This window comes from Cyanistes caeruleus, chromosome 4, assembly GCF_971803275.1.
Source record: "Cyanistes caeruleus chromosome 4, bCyaCae1.hap1.1, whole genome shotgun sequence".
NCBI classification, from domain to species: Eukaryota; Metazoa; Chordata; class Aves; order Passeriformes; family Paridae; genus Cyanistes; species Cyanistes caeruleus.
This window is the reverse complement of record NC_141704.1, coordinates 62,585,667-62,602,214: the sequence shown is the minus strand read 5'-3', so window position 1 is coordinate 62,602,214 and position 16,548 is coordinate 62,585,667. Positions and strand designations below refer to the sequence as shown.

At 37.5% G+C, this 16,548-nt stretch overlaps 1 protein-coding gene across 11 annotated transcripts in view; it reads right to left on the bottom strand.

Annotated features, from left to right (window-relative positions):
• PACSIN2 (protein kinase C and casein kinase substrate in neurons 2) overlaps nt 1-16,548 on the bottom strand; it is a 65,215-nt gene that overhangs the window by 22,392 nt on the left and 26,275 nt on the right. For 7 of the 11 annotated variants that reach the window (XM_086885194.1, XM_086885198.1, XM_086885201.1 and 4 more), the window contains exon 2: nt 3,887-3,997. The exons of 3 other annotated variants lie outside the window; for them this stretch is intronic. In XM_086885194.1, the coding sequence (XP_086741320.1) occupies nt 3,887-3,946 (60 nt within the window). In that variant the 5' untranslated portion in view covers nt 3,947-3,997. Of the gene's footprint in view, nt 1-3,886; nt 3,998-6,175; nt 6,427-16,548 lie in introns of those variants that run through there. One more of the 11 variants, XM_023926996.2, reaches the window with a different exon arrangement.

Here is a 16,548-nt window from a genome sequence, read left to right as displayed (position 1 = left end):
CATTTATTGCTTTCAGCTGCGGCAGCAAAACATAACAAGGTGGATTTTAACAAACTGCAAGCTGACTTTAAAAACAAAGAAAAAACTTACTGTGTCAAAAACTTTGAAAAACCTCTAACAAGAGCATAAATATCAGAATCTGTAGTAACAAAACAACTTTCAAATTGATTAGGAGTTTTTTACCTCCCGTGACTAAGGCATGAAGCACTCAGCTGGCATTCCAGAGGCACCACATCTTTTCTACTCAAATCAAGCAAAATACATTGATCAAAGCTGTTTAACCCTTTTGAGAAAGATTAAGACCAAAATTCAAAGTTGCAGTCTTCAGAAACAAAACAACCAATTCCGAACATATAATAAAAGATGAGTTTTAGACTAAACAGCAGTCAAATTTAGTTTGGATAGATGACTCCAAACCAGAAGTATCATGGAATGGCTTGGGTTGGAAGGGATCTTAAAAAATCATCGTGTTTTAACCCCTCCTGCCATGGGCAGGGACACCTTCCACCATCCCAGGTTGCTCCAAGCCCCATCCAACCTGGCCTGGAACACTTCCAGGGATGGGGCAGCCACAGCTGCTCTGGGCAACCTGTGCCAGGGCCTCAGCACCCTCACAGGGAACAATTTCTTCCTCATATCCAATCTAACCCTGCTCTCTGTCAGTGTGAAGCCATTCCCCCTTGTCCTGTCACTCCAGGCCCTTGTTAAGAGTCTCTCTCCATCTTTCCCGTGGGTTCCCTTTAGGCACTGCAAGGCCACAATGAGGTCACCCCAAAGCCTTCTCTTCTCCAGGCTGAACAATCCCAATTCCCTCAGCCTTTCCTCCCAGCAGAGCTGCTCCATCCCTCTGATGCCCTTGGTGTCCCTGCTGTGGCCTGGCTGCAGCAGCTCCCTGTCCTTCCTGTGCTGGGCCCAGGGCTGGATGCAGCCCTGCAGGGGGGGCTCAGCAGAGCCGGGCAGAGGGGCAGAATCCCCCTCCCCTGCCGCCCTGGGGCTCTGGGTGCTGCCCAGCACAGGAGCATTCTGAGTTGGGGCATGTCCTGCTCTCACCCATAGTACTCCCAAGCCCATTCCCACCTGGATCCATCACGCACAGGGATGTGCCCTACACAGGGGCAGCACCAGCACTTGGTCTGGTTAAACCTCATGAGACTCCCATGGGCCACTGCTCGACCTTGTCCAGGTCCCTCTGGATTGCCACTGCACTCTCAGCCTGGTGTCATCTGCAAAGCTGCTGAGGGTGCCCTCAAGCCCTCCAAGCCATTAATGAAGATATTAAATAACAATGGTCCCAGTATGGAGCCCTGAGGGACACCACTTGTAACCAATGTCCATTGGGATTCTGAGCCACTGACTGCTTCCCTCTGGATGTAACCACCCAAGTAATTCCTTTTCCATCAGCAATCCACATCTCCCCAGTTGGAAGAGAAGGATGTTGTGGGGGACCATGTCAAAGGCTTTTAAATAAATAAATAAATAAATATTTTAAATAAATGACACCTGTATCCTTTTTCTTGTCCACTGATGGAGCCATTCCACTGGAAAAGGCCACAAGGTTCGTCACACAAGATTTGCCCTCGGTTGTCCCAAATCACATTCCTGTCCTCTTTATGCCTTATCGCAGTTTCTAAGAGTCTGTCCTATGATACTCCCAGGCACAGAGGTGAGTTGGACATGTCAGTAATTCCCAGTCTTCCTGGGAATTCCTTTTAAATTTAAAATTAAATTTAAAATTTAAATTTAAATTCCTTTTAAAGACAGGTACAATGTTTCACTCTTTCCTGCCACCTGGAACTTCACCTGATTGCCATGGCTTTCCAAATATCCTTTTAACTACAAAGAACAATATTTGTGGTTATACATCAAAAAAGAGAAAGCATAGAAAAATCTATAATGAAACCAACTGATTGCTATACAGAAGCCTAATATTTCTTTATCCAAGGATAAAGAAAGGTATGCTCATGCATTATACATTAGTCTACTCACACTGCTCATGAAACAGACTGCAGTCCTGACCTTTTGGAAAGAATACACTGACAAGTCCAAAGAAACAGACTTAAGTAGTAGTGTTTACAAAACAATGTAAAATAAGTCACCAAGACCACAAACACAAATAAGCCACCTATAATAAGCATCAAATACATTTAAACAAATCTTCATGAAGGTCCTCTTTTAAGTTAATTGCCATTTCTGATCATCCCTTATTGGATTTAATTCTTTGAGTTCAAATTTGTCCAAACATAATCATCCTAGTTTACAGAAATTTTCATTCTTATTCACTCAGCTTTTATGCTTCCAGACATGATTATCTGATGGAAGGCAACAGCTTGGTACAGGAACAGCCAGCCAGAAATCATGTTCTGCTGCCAAGTATACGATGCCCAGCAGACATCTTTTCATCCAGAATTCTTTTTTCCTGACTGCCTCTTTATTTCATTTTGAAACAATTCTAGCAAGGAAGCCTGCTCAGGAAGTTGCCTCAGCATAAAACAAACCACACAGCAAAATTAAGGTTGGAAGGACCCTCTGGAGATCAGGTAGTCCAATCTCCTGCTCAAAGTAGGTGTGATATCTCAGATTGCTCAGGATCATAGCCAGTTGAGAGACACCTCCAAGAGCAGTAGTTCCCAGAGTCATCATTCCCACCCCTTTTAAAGACAGGTACAGTATTTTACTCTTTCCTGTCACCTGGAATTTCACCTGCTTGCCATGGCTTTCCACGTATCATTTTAACAACAAAGAACAATATTTGTGGTTATACATCAAATGATCCCACAGCCTGTCTGTAGTCATGCTACAGAGTACCCCTACAAGAGGGGTCAAAGCTTAGAATACAGTGATTTTAAAAAAACTTCTTTATAAAGAAGACAGACACTTAACATAATAGTAATTATATCTCCTCAAAAAACTGTAGCTATCTGCTCAACCAGAACCTCACTAGCATTAGGTCTTTTAGAAAATATATTGTAAAAACATGGGAGATCATGGGAGATATGCATTAAAATGTAATATGCTGTCACCACAAACAGCACAGTTTAGTGGTCTAGAAAATCTTACATTTCAAAGGAAGTACAGGTCACCAAAATCAAGCTGTCTATCATAGGTCTCTGGTAAATCCAGACTCCCCTGAGCTGTTTTCATGTTTGCTATAGTTCAAACTCAAAAGAGCTCCCTCTCAAATGGTAGAAGTTTGTCCTACTGAATACAGCTAATTTGGACAGTGTACTTACCTCCAATTGTGTCAGTACTGACACTGCCAAACTTTTCTTTTTACTTAAAGAAAAATACTTGTTTTTGTAAAAGTACTTCTGCTTTATGAAGCTTCCTTTCTTTAGAGCTTAAATTATCCCAGCATCTGAAAGTCTCTGTCACATTGGGGCAGCATAACTTGCTGATATTACAAAGTACTTTATATTATCTTTCATATGTATACTTTTACACTGAGACAAGAATAACTTGTCTCAAAAAAGTTTATACTTATATCCAGATACAAACATGAGACAGGCAGTATATCCACACAGTATCTGTTGTAATTTATGTACTCTTACAGTAGCTTGGAAGAGTTACTTCATATTTAACTTTGATCATTTTAAAAGCTACTAACACGTGGCCTTCCTTGACAATAAAAATTGGCAAAGGTTCAATTCTGAATCCTGTACCCTACCCAACTGGATGATCCTCAAGTTTATGCCCATTAAAGCTCTCAACAGAAGTAGGTCAAAATCCAAAAGGTTAATTTCTACCCTGAAGGCTATTTCTGCAGATCACAATAATGATGGTGGATTGTATTGCAGCTCTCTCCATAATTCACAGTGCACAAAAATCATATTTTCAACAATACGAGTAAAAAATAAAATCAAAATATTAAATAAAACATATGGATTACCTCCCAGAAGCTATCACTAGAAACTTCTACTCCAACAGAATCATCATATGAGCCAGACATTGCTATGTATGAAGAGCTTGGAATTATTCAGAGCTTAAACACCTTCAGAATCTGTAGAAACAGAAAAAAATCCACATTTATGAGCATTAACAATGAAGTGGAGTTATGAAATTATGAAAATACATAAAGCAACTTCATTCAGTATTTTGATATCTAGATATTTTGATATCCATTAAATAAAAACAAGAGGTAACCACAAAGAGCATTTTGGAATAGAAAACTTCTACCACACAGTTTGTAGCTCTTATCATGACATTGGTTGTCCAGAAACTACTCAGTGCATCTGCTTACATCATGTTTCACTAGTCTCTTGAGTTTATTTAATGATAAAATTTCCTATCATGATCAAAAAAAAATATTGAGCAATGAGATGCTTACTCATTAACTACTCCACTTTCAAAGCATTCCTATGAGACAATCAGCTGATCTTTGCTTCAGCAGCAATAACCTGCACTGATTTCTATTCCTTTTCCACTGGAAATCTGTTATACAATGAAACCCACTGGAAAGGCCAAAATTCGTTGAGTTAAAGAAAAATAAATGTATTCTTGTCATTGCTCTATTTTAGCAAAACAAACAAACTGAAAACTCATCAGCTTTGAATTCTGAGCTTTATTAAAAAGTAAGTCATTACTTTAACAATTCAGGAATTTTCACCTTTATAGACGCAGCTGCAAGGAAGAAAAATATAATCTATCCTCATCGAAGCAGATGACTTAATGAATCACTGGGTATGAAAAAAGTTAGGGCTACCTTAAGCTAACATGTAAGATTAACATCAAAAACATTACTGAGACAAAAAATCCAGGCACTTGCATCCACAAATGCAGTTTGTGGGCTGGAGACCAAGAGGTAGGAGAGAAAGGAAACAGCTGCCTCCCAAAACATAAACACACACACAAATCCCTGTCCCATTTCTGCAGATATTTCACCAGGTTCTCCGGTTTGGATGTCTCCTGCCAAGTTTATCTCTAACTACTACCAGGGATACATACAGGTAAACAGATTTTACCACCCTTTGTGGGATGAATACCTTCATCAGACTGTAAGTTGTAGCTCCCTCTCTTTTTTTTTTCTGCCTTGTCAATCATGCTTCCCTTAAAATACCATGGGCCCTTCAAAAGGGGGCAGAAAACATCTCCAAACCTGACCTTGCTGCCCAGTGATTATGACAAGCTGATGAGAGAAACAGCATTGAAAGCCTCCCAGGCAAGGAAAATTCAACACTAAATTAGAATTTCTGGGATATACTGAAAATAACTGCTATAAGGGTAGGCACTTGTTCATAACAAAACCCAGCTACTTAAACGAAACAGTTCTTTGGACAGTTGCAGCACAAACATAAAAAAAATACTCTGGCTGGGAAGACAAGATATTTCTTCTTATCAGTTTTTCATCCAATTAATTTATCTAATGCAATTCACAAAAAGCTTACATTAATGCTGAATATGGAACTAAAAACCACAACAGGAACATCAATTGTTACAATTTTATTTTTAAAAGACAGCCAAAATATAAGAAGAGTTCTGCAAAATGGCAAACTAGAAAGGAAAATCATATAAAGGGAAATTATTTTTACATGTTAGTGCAACAATCTTTAAATTACATAATTAGTAATTACAAAAAAACCAGTTTTTCCATCTGTACTTTCACTGAGCCAAGAGGGAAAAGTTTAAACACTATTCAATTGTCAGGTTCTCTAGTAGCACATCTTTGCATGAAATGTGTTCTTTCCAGAAAAAATTTGTCCCTTGCAATTTTTACAGTTAAGGTAAGCAAAGATCACATTTCTAAGTGTATTTTTTCACATCCTTTTCTAGACAGCTAAAAGCAGCATAAGGAGGAAACTGAAGTGCAACAAAGCTTGCAACTAGCAGGACCAATTCATAAAAATAGTTTAAGATTAAACAGCTGAACATGCCATGCAGAACGAGGGAGGAATGCAGTTCTGAAGGTCATCAGGAAGGGTTAGGGCAGTTCTCCTCCACTACACCCAACCTTTCAACCAAAATGTTCACTGCCATTTGGAAGACGTCTGGCAGACAGCTGTAGAGTTCAGCATCTTGGAAAAAGAAACCCTGAAGTACAAACTTAAAGGAAAGTTTCAGCCCATCCCATCCAGTCATCCATCCCACTCTCCCAAGCCACACCAGCAGTATTTTTCCCCTCCAATTACAGATAAAAAAGACAATGAAAGTGTTCTGATGTAATAATACAGTGTCCACTTACCTCTAACAAAACAGCTTAAACTGAATCATTCCTGCAAATTAAGTCTGAAAAATTACATAGAAAGATCGAAAAAGCTCAAACACAGGAACATTTTCTTAAATGAAGGAACAGGTTGTGGTAACTGTGGTACCTTTTATTCCTCCTCAACTAGAACTACATAACACATGGAGTTATCCTTTTTTTCCATAGAAAAAATGATCAGCACTCAGGAAATACTGATGGAATTAAGGTTTTAATATGCTAAATACTATGCCGTGAGAAAGTATGAGCAAGCGTATTTAGGGAAATATTGTGAAGTCATAGCAACAACTGGTACAGAAAAACACTATTTACACAGTCCTACTTAAAATAAACTGTATACTGAGATAGGAACATTAAGTGGTGTGAGTCATGCTACCCTCACAAAATAGAATTATTATAGCAGCCAGGCCTTTAGCACATTTTTTGTCAAGGTTTGGTCATCCCATCCTCCAAGTGAATTTGCAGAGGTTTCACAAGTTCATTGCACTTTTTGTTTTGCAGGGTCTTCCATTTCTCTCTAAAAGTAAGCCAGTGAACAACTACAGCTTGTTACGTAAAATCTAGAAAATTTAGATGGAAACAACAAGAAAGATGAGGTCTGCGCAGACTATCCACAAGTGATCACATGCATCTCACAGAGCTGGGGGTTCTTTGGTTAGCTGGATTGCAGCAGAACCAATAACTCCATAGAAAAACACAGTGCTCACACACACTTCCTATGTTACCACAACAGTTTGGCTTCATCCACTCTTTTTCTTCTCATTCCACAACTCCCAGGCCCATCTCTTTAGCACCTTTTTCTTGTCCCCCAGCTTCTAAGCAAACAGTAGCACAGTGCTGTAGCTACCAAAAACAGCAGCCCAAAGAAAGCCTTACCAGTTGAGAGCTCCTGCTACCTTTTGTCACAAGCCACAAGAGCTTATATAGGCTAAAAATAAACCACAAAGTACAACTGCAGAAAGTAACTCCATCCTAAACAGTACATGCTGTAATAGCCAAGGAAATGATGCAAACAAACAAGGCTCCAGTTTCTTGGTCCTGCCTTTTAAGTAATTCTTGTAAATTAGGATACATTGATCTTTGACACAGGAAAACATACCTTAATAAATAAATGTGGCTTTTGTTTTTTTAAAGCTTCCTCTTAGGGAACATTCTAGCCATGCTTTATGCTAAAGACCTTGAATTTCTTCCTCACAGCTAGTGCCCCACTATGTGAAAAGAAGTGCTATAAACATCCTGAGGGCTTAACACACAAGGATTTTAGAAAATATTAACTAATAATGAGCAAGTAGACCTTCAGATACCAAACACAAAACCAGCTGAACACAAGATGCTGCCTCTGCTCTCATAAGTTGGTTTTGATATTACTTTGAAAGCAATTTGAAAAATTCCTTGCTCTGTTCATGCTGAAATACTTTGTTGTTTTTTGTGGGTTTTTTTTCTGTGAAACAAATGCAGACTATTAAGCTAAAATAATGCAGAGGATCCCAAAATTTCTTCTAAGGCATTTTTCAACAGTAAGATGGGGAAAAGATTTAAAGAAATCCTGTTGTTAAACCACCTCAGGGTTTTAATAACAAATAGCTTTAATGAACTCTTACTGTGAAACAGGTAGGATTGTTTAAAGTGAGATTTTAACATTCTGATTTCTTTTGGAAGATTATGCCTATTTTGAAAATATATTTCACTATACTCAAAAAGATGGCATAAAAAAAAAATATCTAATTACAGTCCCATGTACTGTAATTAGCTGCTTTAAAGCATGGCAATCACTAAACTGTGGCCCTAGGCAACAAAATAGTCCACAACAGAGAAACATCCTAGAATCACAGCAGGACCAGCCCAAGCTTCTAAGCATGATCAGCCCAAGTTGTTCAGGGCTTTTATACGGATGTATCTTATAAGCCACCAGGGATGGAGCTGGCACAACTTCTCTGTGCAACCTATTCCAGTGATTAACTATCCTCAAGATGAGATACAGAAGAAAAAAAAAGTAATCCATATTTAGAAAACCAAATGGTGTTGCCATGCATTGTCTCCAAGGACTCTACAGATGAAAGCTGAGACAGAGACAGTCTATCAGCATCCGGAAGAGAAAAGCACCTGGTCACACTACCTTTTGAACTTATTTTTGGATTGACAGCATTTGTCACCATAGATCTGACTTGTCAACAAGATTCCAAGTTTCATGACTAAGAAATGAATCACTTACATATAAGGACATGACTCAACTTCAATTAGCTGCTTGTAAGAACTTTCAGCTGTAATATTTTTCCTTATTATTCACTGAAGACTCAGGTTTTGTTCCACACAAGATAGGAAAGAAACAAGACTTGTACAGAAATAAATATAATCTATGCTTTAAGTATGAACTACTGTGGTTGGCTACCAAGTGTACCTGCCATGAATATGCTCAATCTCGTATTCACTGGTTAAATGAAGCAATTTAGATACTACTTTCTCTTAACTTGCTCTATAAGAGTTTCCAGTTTTCAGGGTTGCAATCAGTTTACTATTTACATAGAAAAAAGTGACATAACTTCTTTAGCAATATGTGAAATCATGTAACAAAAGCTGTTAAGAATCACAGCTACTGACACTGCAAAGTCCATAAATAAATATGAAAAGTAAATACAGGAAAAAAGAATGCTTTGGTTTACACATTCAAGTGACACCAAAAAATTCCAGCCCCTGGGTGCAGGGAAGAAATGCATCAAACCATGATTAATCACTGCTAGTCAATGCTGTAAAGTCTTCTAATTGCAATCAGTAGACATGACTGCATTTTAGCAATAGAGGGTAGGCCTTAGATTTTTAAAGGTAGAGGCTCAAATTGATGGCTTGGACCTAGTTCTTCTTCAATCTATAAAAAAGGGAGAATAGCACCCTCCTCCACAGGGATCTAAAATAATCCCTTAGTCTCCACTAAGAAAACAACTCCAGCAACAAACACCAGAGAAAAGTCCGTAAAAGGAAACTGAATCACTATTTTTGGGGAATTAAGCCTCTATGTTATAGTTGGCAGAGCCATGCACCAAATGATATTTGGAAAGAAGTTTACAGCAACCTATTTGGTGAACCGTGAGCACTAAAGGAAGGAATCTAGGAAATGCATGCTGTTATAGACTCGGCAAGCTTATTTCCTACCAGGCACACTTCTCTGAGACAGAGCAGTGCTTATTTCCTGGACTTTCTAGTTTGGATAACTGAGTAATTTGCCACCTAGACATTTTTCAGTTAGCAAATAACATAAATTGACATTAAATAACAAAAAGCTATCAGATCATAGTAGTCATTCATAACCTTGAATAACAAGAGACTCATGGCTCTACTCAGTTAAGGAAATCCCCTTTGTTCAAGGCTGCTTGGTCCACAACAATCTCGTTGGTATTGGACTATATTAGCCATGCCCATGTTTGTTAAATGCTGAATGTGAAACCACTGAAAGTAGCACTCATTCACTGCCCTAAATATACAAGCCATGAACACACATTCAAGCCATAGTTTCAGCACACATCAGAAAATCACTAAAGAGATTAAACTTCCATGATAATTACACATGTAAAAAAATCCCACACAAATAGTGAGGAGAAAGTCTGTAAAATTAAACTCTTCAGGCGCATTAACACTGTGTATTGCAATCTTACAGCAGATAGATCTCATAATAAATAATAAAAAGAATAAGAACAGCCATTTATTTCATTAAATAAATGAAACTTATAATTACCGATCAATTTGATTAACACACAGCACAAGTGTACCTGAAACACGAAACAATGACCCAACAAACTCAAAAAGACTTAGCCTGCACATTTTGTTTCATCCATGTACAAATACTACCTCACTATCACACTCCAAAGAAGACTGGCAGAGCCCTGGAGTTAGCAGCTCTTATCTCCTGTCCTCCTTCCCCATAATTAGTGGCCAGACATGCTGGTTAGACATGTTGCTGTTACACATGCTGGTTTTTTGCACACTCACAACCTAACCATCCCTATGAGCTCCCACATGCTACCAGCACAGCCTCCCTCTAACTAATCCAACTAACCAGGAGATACCTGAAATAGCAGAACACTGACTTTGAACAAAAATTCATTTTTAGTCTCAGCTTGACAAGCCAATGCATGTAGGTGTATTATTTTAATTGTGTAATTTTTGTTCTGACCAGGAAATCTATTGTCTTCAGAGGCTTTGCAGGAGTTTCTATTTGTAGTTAAAAAGACACTGACCATAGAAATTATTGCACACTGCAAAATATATGCTTTAAATTGCATAAATACCAGCTAAGATGCAAAGTTGATTAAGTGATGTGGGGCGCTTTAAAAAATTTGCATCTGTTTAAAACAAACCATAACATTTTCAGACCATACTTTTTTTTAATCTGGAATTATGAGGGAAAAATCTACACTAATGTTTTCTTCACTGCAAAGGAAAAAGTGCATAAAATTTGGCTTTGAGTAAGTTTTGCCAGAAAACCAGCTGAAGAAGTCACAATTATTTGTCAATTAAAATAACATTAAAAAATATTCTTCGACTTTTCAAATTGAAAGTTTCCTACTGTTTAGGAAAAAGTGATTAAAATGATAAAGTGCAGGAAGAACCTTAATTTAATTAGAAGTGCTCACCTCTTCCGAATGTTAATTTTTGTAATGCCTGTGACATCACACACTAATTTATATGTCCTGTCAAAGTCTCCTAAAATGAAATTTTCCATAATATCTTGGCATCCTTCCTAAATAAATAAAATCAGGATAAATATGCTTTTAGGTTTGTTTCAAAAAAAGCATGAAGGGGGCAAAAGAACACATCTTCAACTTGCAAATTATACTTTGTAAGCATTTAGTTAGAAAGAAACCTTTTTAAAGTGTCCAGATATTTTAAAAATTAATAATTGACCTTTTATCTAGTGGAATTAGATGACTTGTTATATACACTCATAATGAAAACTTATTTTCATAAAATGTCAAGGGAAATACCTAAAGCATATACAGTTAATATTTAGTTTCAGGAGAATTTTACAACAGTGCAAAATCAAGGACAATGCAGAGGAGTGATATTGGTGGATTCTTCAGGAGAGAAACCATGAAACAGCATTTACAGCTGCACTGACAAACAGTAGCAGAGAGCAGTGACATGTACACAACTGTTCTAAAATGGCATTAATTAAGAAGCAAAATAGAACATTACAAGAAGCACTGCCTCAGACATCAAAACTTACTTATGTAACCACCCAGCACGAACACTGCTCTACTTCAAAACAGAAATCCCACAAAGGGACATAAATCAAAAGCAATACAATAACCAATCTAGAAATAGATACATGTTGTGGACAGCAGGCTGCATGAGCCCCGAACCATCAGTCCAAACATGATAAACAAGCTCCCTTACATTCAAACAAACATTGCAAAATATCACACCCAGCCAAAAATACTTTTTTATCAGCTGTGTCACGGTAGAGTACATTTTGGTAGGAAAAAGCAACTATGACAGTTGTTTGGAAAGTCATTCCACATTCTGTTTACAAGCTATTTACTTAAAAAGGCATGCCTTAATTTACTTGTATTTTTTCCAACTATTGAGCTGGGCTGCGTAACTGCACAGATAACCACAATACCTGCACAGCACTGCCTGACCTCCATTTCCACAAACACAATTCTCTCATCAGTGTGTACTTTAGCACTTCCTGTGGGCTGATGAAAACCTTGTAGCTCAAGCTAATGTCTTGTTTATCCTCCCTCCACAATGCAGCACTCAAAACAACACTGGGTTTTCAGTCATAATATGATTCTGTATAGTTGCAAAGCCGAATATTCGGTGTACTATACCAAATACTATACTGTACACCTTTAGGAAAGGTCATGAGTAGCCCATTTTAAAGGAAAGTATTTTCAATCAATACAACTGGCTTCAGTGGAGGAGAGTGTTTTTAAATATCTCAGTGAAACACGTAGGCACACTTTGCAGATGAGTCACTTAGGAAACAGATGTGTTATTTCATAGTCAAAAGCCGTACTTTTCCATCCCAGGAAATACAGGGATGTAATATTAATTAATGAAATACTGACGTCATTGAATAGAAGTAGATCTAAACCCTTAAATGAAGGTGAAACAGGGCAGTCTTCTTGAATCTGAAGGTTGCACTGAGGAGCTACTGTTCTTTACTTCAGGAGAGAACCAATTCAGATACCTCACCTGAACCAAATTGAGCCTGGTCTTTAACAAAGACTTGTTTCCAAAGCCTAAATCACTGTTAGAAACTAAATCTGTGCAGTAACAACACATCAGAATTCCCCATCCTCTGCTCATTTTAGAGAGATACAGAGATTGGCAAAAACTAGGAAGGCTGACTGGGGCAGGGGAAGCTGCATGGGTGAACCCAGGAAAATCTGTGCACTCTTCAAGTGGATTTTTCTGTCACTTTTTGGAGCTATAAATAATAGGAAAAGGGGAAGTGATGATTTCCTTACCATGGATAAAGAAAAAGCATAAAGAAAACAGACCTTCCTGTAGAGTGTCTCAGAAGGACACTGCTGAAGGTGAAAGAGAAGACCCCCAGACACAGTAAAATAACAGACTGCAACGTACTCATGTTATACTTCATATAAACTACAGAGACATCACATTTCCACACAAAACTCCTTGGGGCTGAATGGATTTTTCTCTAGTAAGCAAACCCAGCAATTTTCTAGGCTAGATCCTCAACACAAATAGCCTATGACATCAGAAATTATTTGCTAGTATAGCTTCTGCTCAAGGGATAGCCAAAGCTAGAAGAGAACTGAACCCCAGGACTTGTACCCTAAAGCAGAAATTAAATGACCACTTCCATAATGGCTGGCTTAGATCAAAGCTGTGAAAAGACTCTAAACAGTAGTTTCCATAATTACCAAATCTTTCTGCATTTATTATCCCCTCACTGCCATAGCCCTGCTGACAAAAAGCAGGTCAAATCATCATGCAACATTCCTCAACTCACAAAATACATTAAAGGGTAGTTCAGTATTTGAGGAAAACACTATCAATGTAAAAGAAAGATAGCCTTACAACTTAAAAGCAACACTTTCAGCTGTGATAGTCATCAGATTATGCTCCATTTAATCTATTTCTGAAGCCGAAACAAAATGTACAGACCTCTGCAGAATACAATTCATAAATGCAGAAAAAAACAACCACAGACACATTTAACTTCAACTATCCTTCTTTACAGTAAGTCAAATAAGTAATTATTCATTTAGGAACAATAAAAGATCTGTTCAAGTGTTTAAAAATCAATGCTATACTGTAACAGTATAAAAGACCATGTGACTGCATTTCATATTTAAGATTAAATAAGATTAATTCAGATTTTTAAAGCAAACTGAATGCAGCTTCTAAAGAACTATTACGAGAATTTAAATTGCTTGCTTGTGTTAAAGTTGGAGGGAAAATTACTCAATACTTAGTTTCATTAACATGGTCACAGAAGAAAGAGACTCTTGAATTCTATTTAAACAGATTTTCAGCTCAGTGAATCTGAGGTAAACTTTAGCCAGGACTTCTCATGTTTCTAGGCAATTAGATTTTCTGATCCTGAAATGCATTACTGCATTATTGCAAAAATGTCAGAAGACCTCTACTTACAGCTTACTAAGCTAGACAACATGGGCTGCTGACTAAGTAGAATTAAACATTCCCTAAAAATATGTAAATATTTTTTTAAATAAATACAATGAACTAACTCCTTACATATACTAAACTCACTGGTCTAAGCTCTCTGGAAGTATCCTTCTTAAATATGAGGACCAGAGATCATATTTTACCGCTTTCCCTGTACATGTAATTTGACAAGGAAAGACAGAAGGGGGTGGAGGTGGGGTGGTGCTGGTTCTGGTTTGTTTGGGCTTCTTTTTAAACACATATCATACACTTACACCTACTTTAACCCTAATGTAACTGAAAAATCAAGAGTTTTCAATGTGCAAAATAAAGTGCTGCTTTAAAAGAGGCACATGAGATTCAGGTTAGGTAAGAGAGAAGATGAAGGTTTCTCTTTGGTTTGCAAAAGTTTCACTAATCTTATTAAGGGTATAGAAAAGAAAGCACAGCAGAGCAGCCAGTCTTGCCCATGATTTCCAGCAATCTGGATACATGTTATGTGACCTTATACAGCTCTCAAACACACAAATCACTCAAATGTAGAATCCCTAAACATAATAATGTGAAATGAATGCTTAAGTTTAATTAAATAACCTCACAAAGAGTAGTCTTTTCTACTCTGCTGCCACTTCTCAGGAAAAGCATTATGTCATTTTAAATTAATCCTTGACCAAAGTATAAGTAGGTCAGCCATCTACTCTGCAACCTAAATTGGACAGAAGTTCAAGCAAAGTGGGACAAGAGGCCACATGAACTAACAGTTCTTGCACTCACCATCACCATTATGTTTTTGCAGTTAATAAAGCTGTGCCATCACTGACTGTGAAGCACTGAAACAGCTGCAAGTAACCTGAATTTGGGGAAAAATCAGAAGACAGAAAAAAGAAAGGTACATAACCCAAACCAAATTCAATTTAGTGCTCTCTGAAGGGCAATCTGAAAAACTGCTGTTGAAAATTCAAATACACAAGACTAATATCAAATAAGACCAAAAAAGATCATGGTTTTGAAACAAAGTCTTAGAAAAAGCAAGTGCCTTTTTTCTCATATATGCTGCTAACTAGCTAACTAGCATTTTAAATGGTTACATAAGGATTCAAAATCAATTGCTACTACAGGTACAATAACACACCTTTTTTCTTTTTGAATTTAACTTAACTCATATGTCCATAATCCCTACACTCACAAAATAGCCATATGATAGTCATAACAGCTGAAAAATGCAGGCACAAATAGCTTCAGAATAGTGATCAAATTTCTTTAGCTATTTAGTTTACTGCAAATCATTCTACACATAATCATAAAACTGCTGAATGTCAGACTCTAGGAAGTCTGAAGTCATTATATTCAAATGGAACATCATCTTTTAAGTGAAAATAGAATTCAATTGATATTTTTGCATGATGTGTAATAACATGAAGTAATCTCAGTAGAAAAAAGTTAGTATCATGTAATAAAATCATTCTGGAATTAAACATCCAATTTGCACACACTCAAAACAAACAGCTTGAGCTGGATGCCTAACATGTACTTTTTGCATACACCACATATATATAATGGTATATATGCACACAAACACATAAACCCAGATACAGGGTTTTAGCCTAGAGCTATGTTTAACACGTTGGGATTTTCAGCCATCTTATAAAAGGCACTACCAGAGTCCACCTCCAAGAGATTTTACTACTTAGTAAGTGATGTCATGCTTCTGAGTTCAGCTTGAATTTCTCACTAGATTCCATCCCACATTTGTCTCCCAAGGTTTGTGTTTGAGCCGACAGCTGGAATAGCCCCACACTCCTGTCCAAGACCAGGGCGGGGTGACAATGAACACAACAGAACTGTACCATGACCCTGCAGGCAGGGCTCTGTGTCCCTGCTCACAGTAATATCTCAGCCAGTGCTTTACAGTAGTTTGTGGTGACTGAAACAAGTCACCTGTCTACATATGACTGCCATTATAAAGTTATATCTCCATATGGCTTGTCAGTTAAGAAGCTGAGCAGCAAAGGAATCAAAGGATTAAATGGTTCAACAGCTGAAACAGCTGCAAGATGAGAGCTTCAATTATACAGAAATACCTTTCAAGTTTAACTGAAAATAAGATTTCTATTTCCCCAAAAATAAGAAAACCAAGTAATGTGCTTACTCAACAATAAATTTCATATTTAACTATCTTTATCATATGGTAGAATAAACCAGATATATAAGACTTTGAAATACTGCAGAAAAAGGTATCAGACAATGAAGAAAACATGACAGAAATTGAAGATAGAAAAATATTATTTATAATATTTTACATGCAATACATATGATGCTTTTCATAATCACACTCTTTAGCATCACAATTCAAGTCAAGTGCATTTCAGCTGAGATTTCACCTATGAAACTTAAGTACAGACATTTCTCACTTCTGGTTCTGAAGGCTTAAAGCCTTAATATAAACATTATGAGAAAAAGTAGGCCCACCTCTAGTAGATCTCCTAAACCCACAAAGCTAATGCCACCTCTAGTAACCAACAGTACCCCTGGTAACTCCTTGGTCACTTTAAGCCTTCTGGAGAAAGTGAGAAGTTTCTCTAACCTATGAAGAGAATCCCTTCAGTAGCTCCAGCCATGAGCTCATTGACATTTGTTCCTAATAAAGGCAGCTCAACAGCTGAAGAGTCAGGGTCACAAGGAACTTCACACAATCAAGTCATGTCTCAGACCACAGC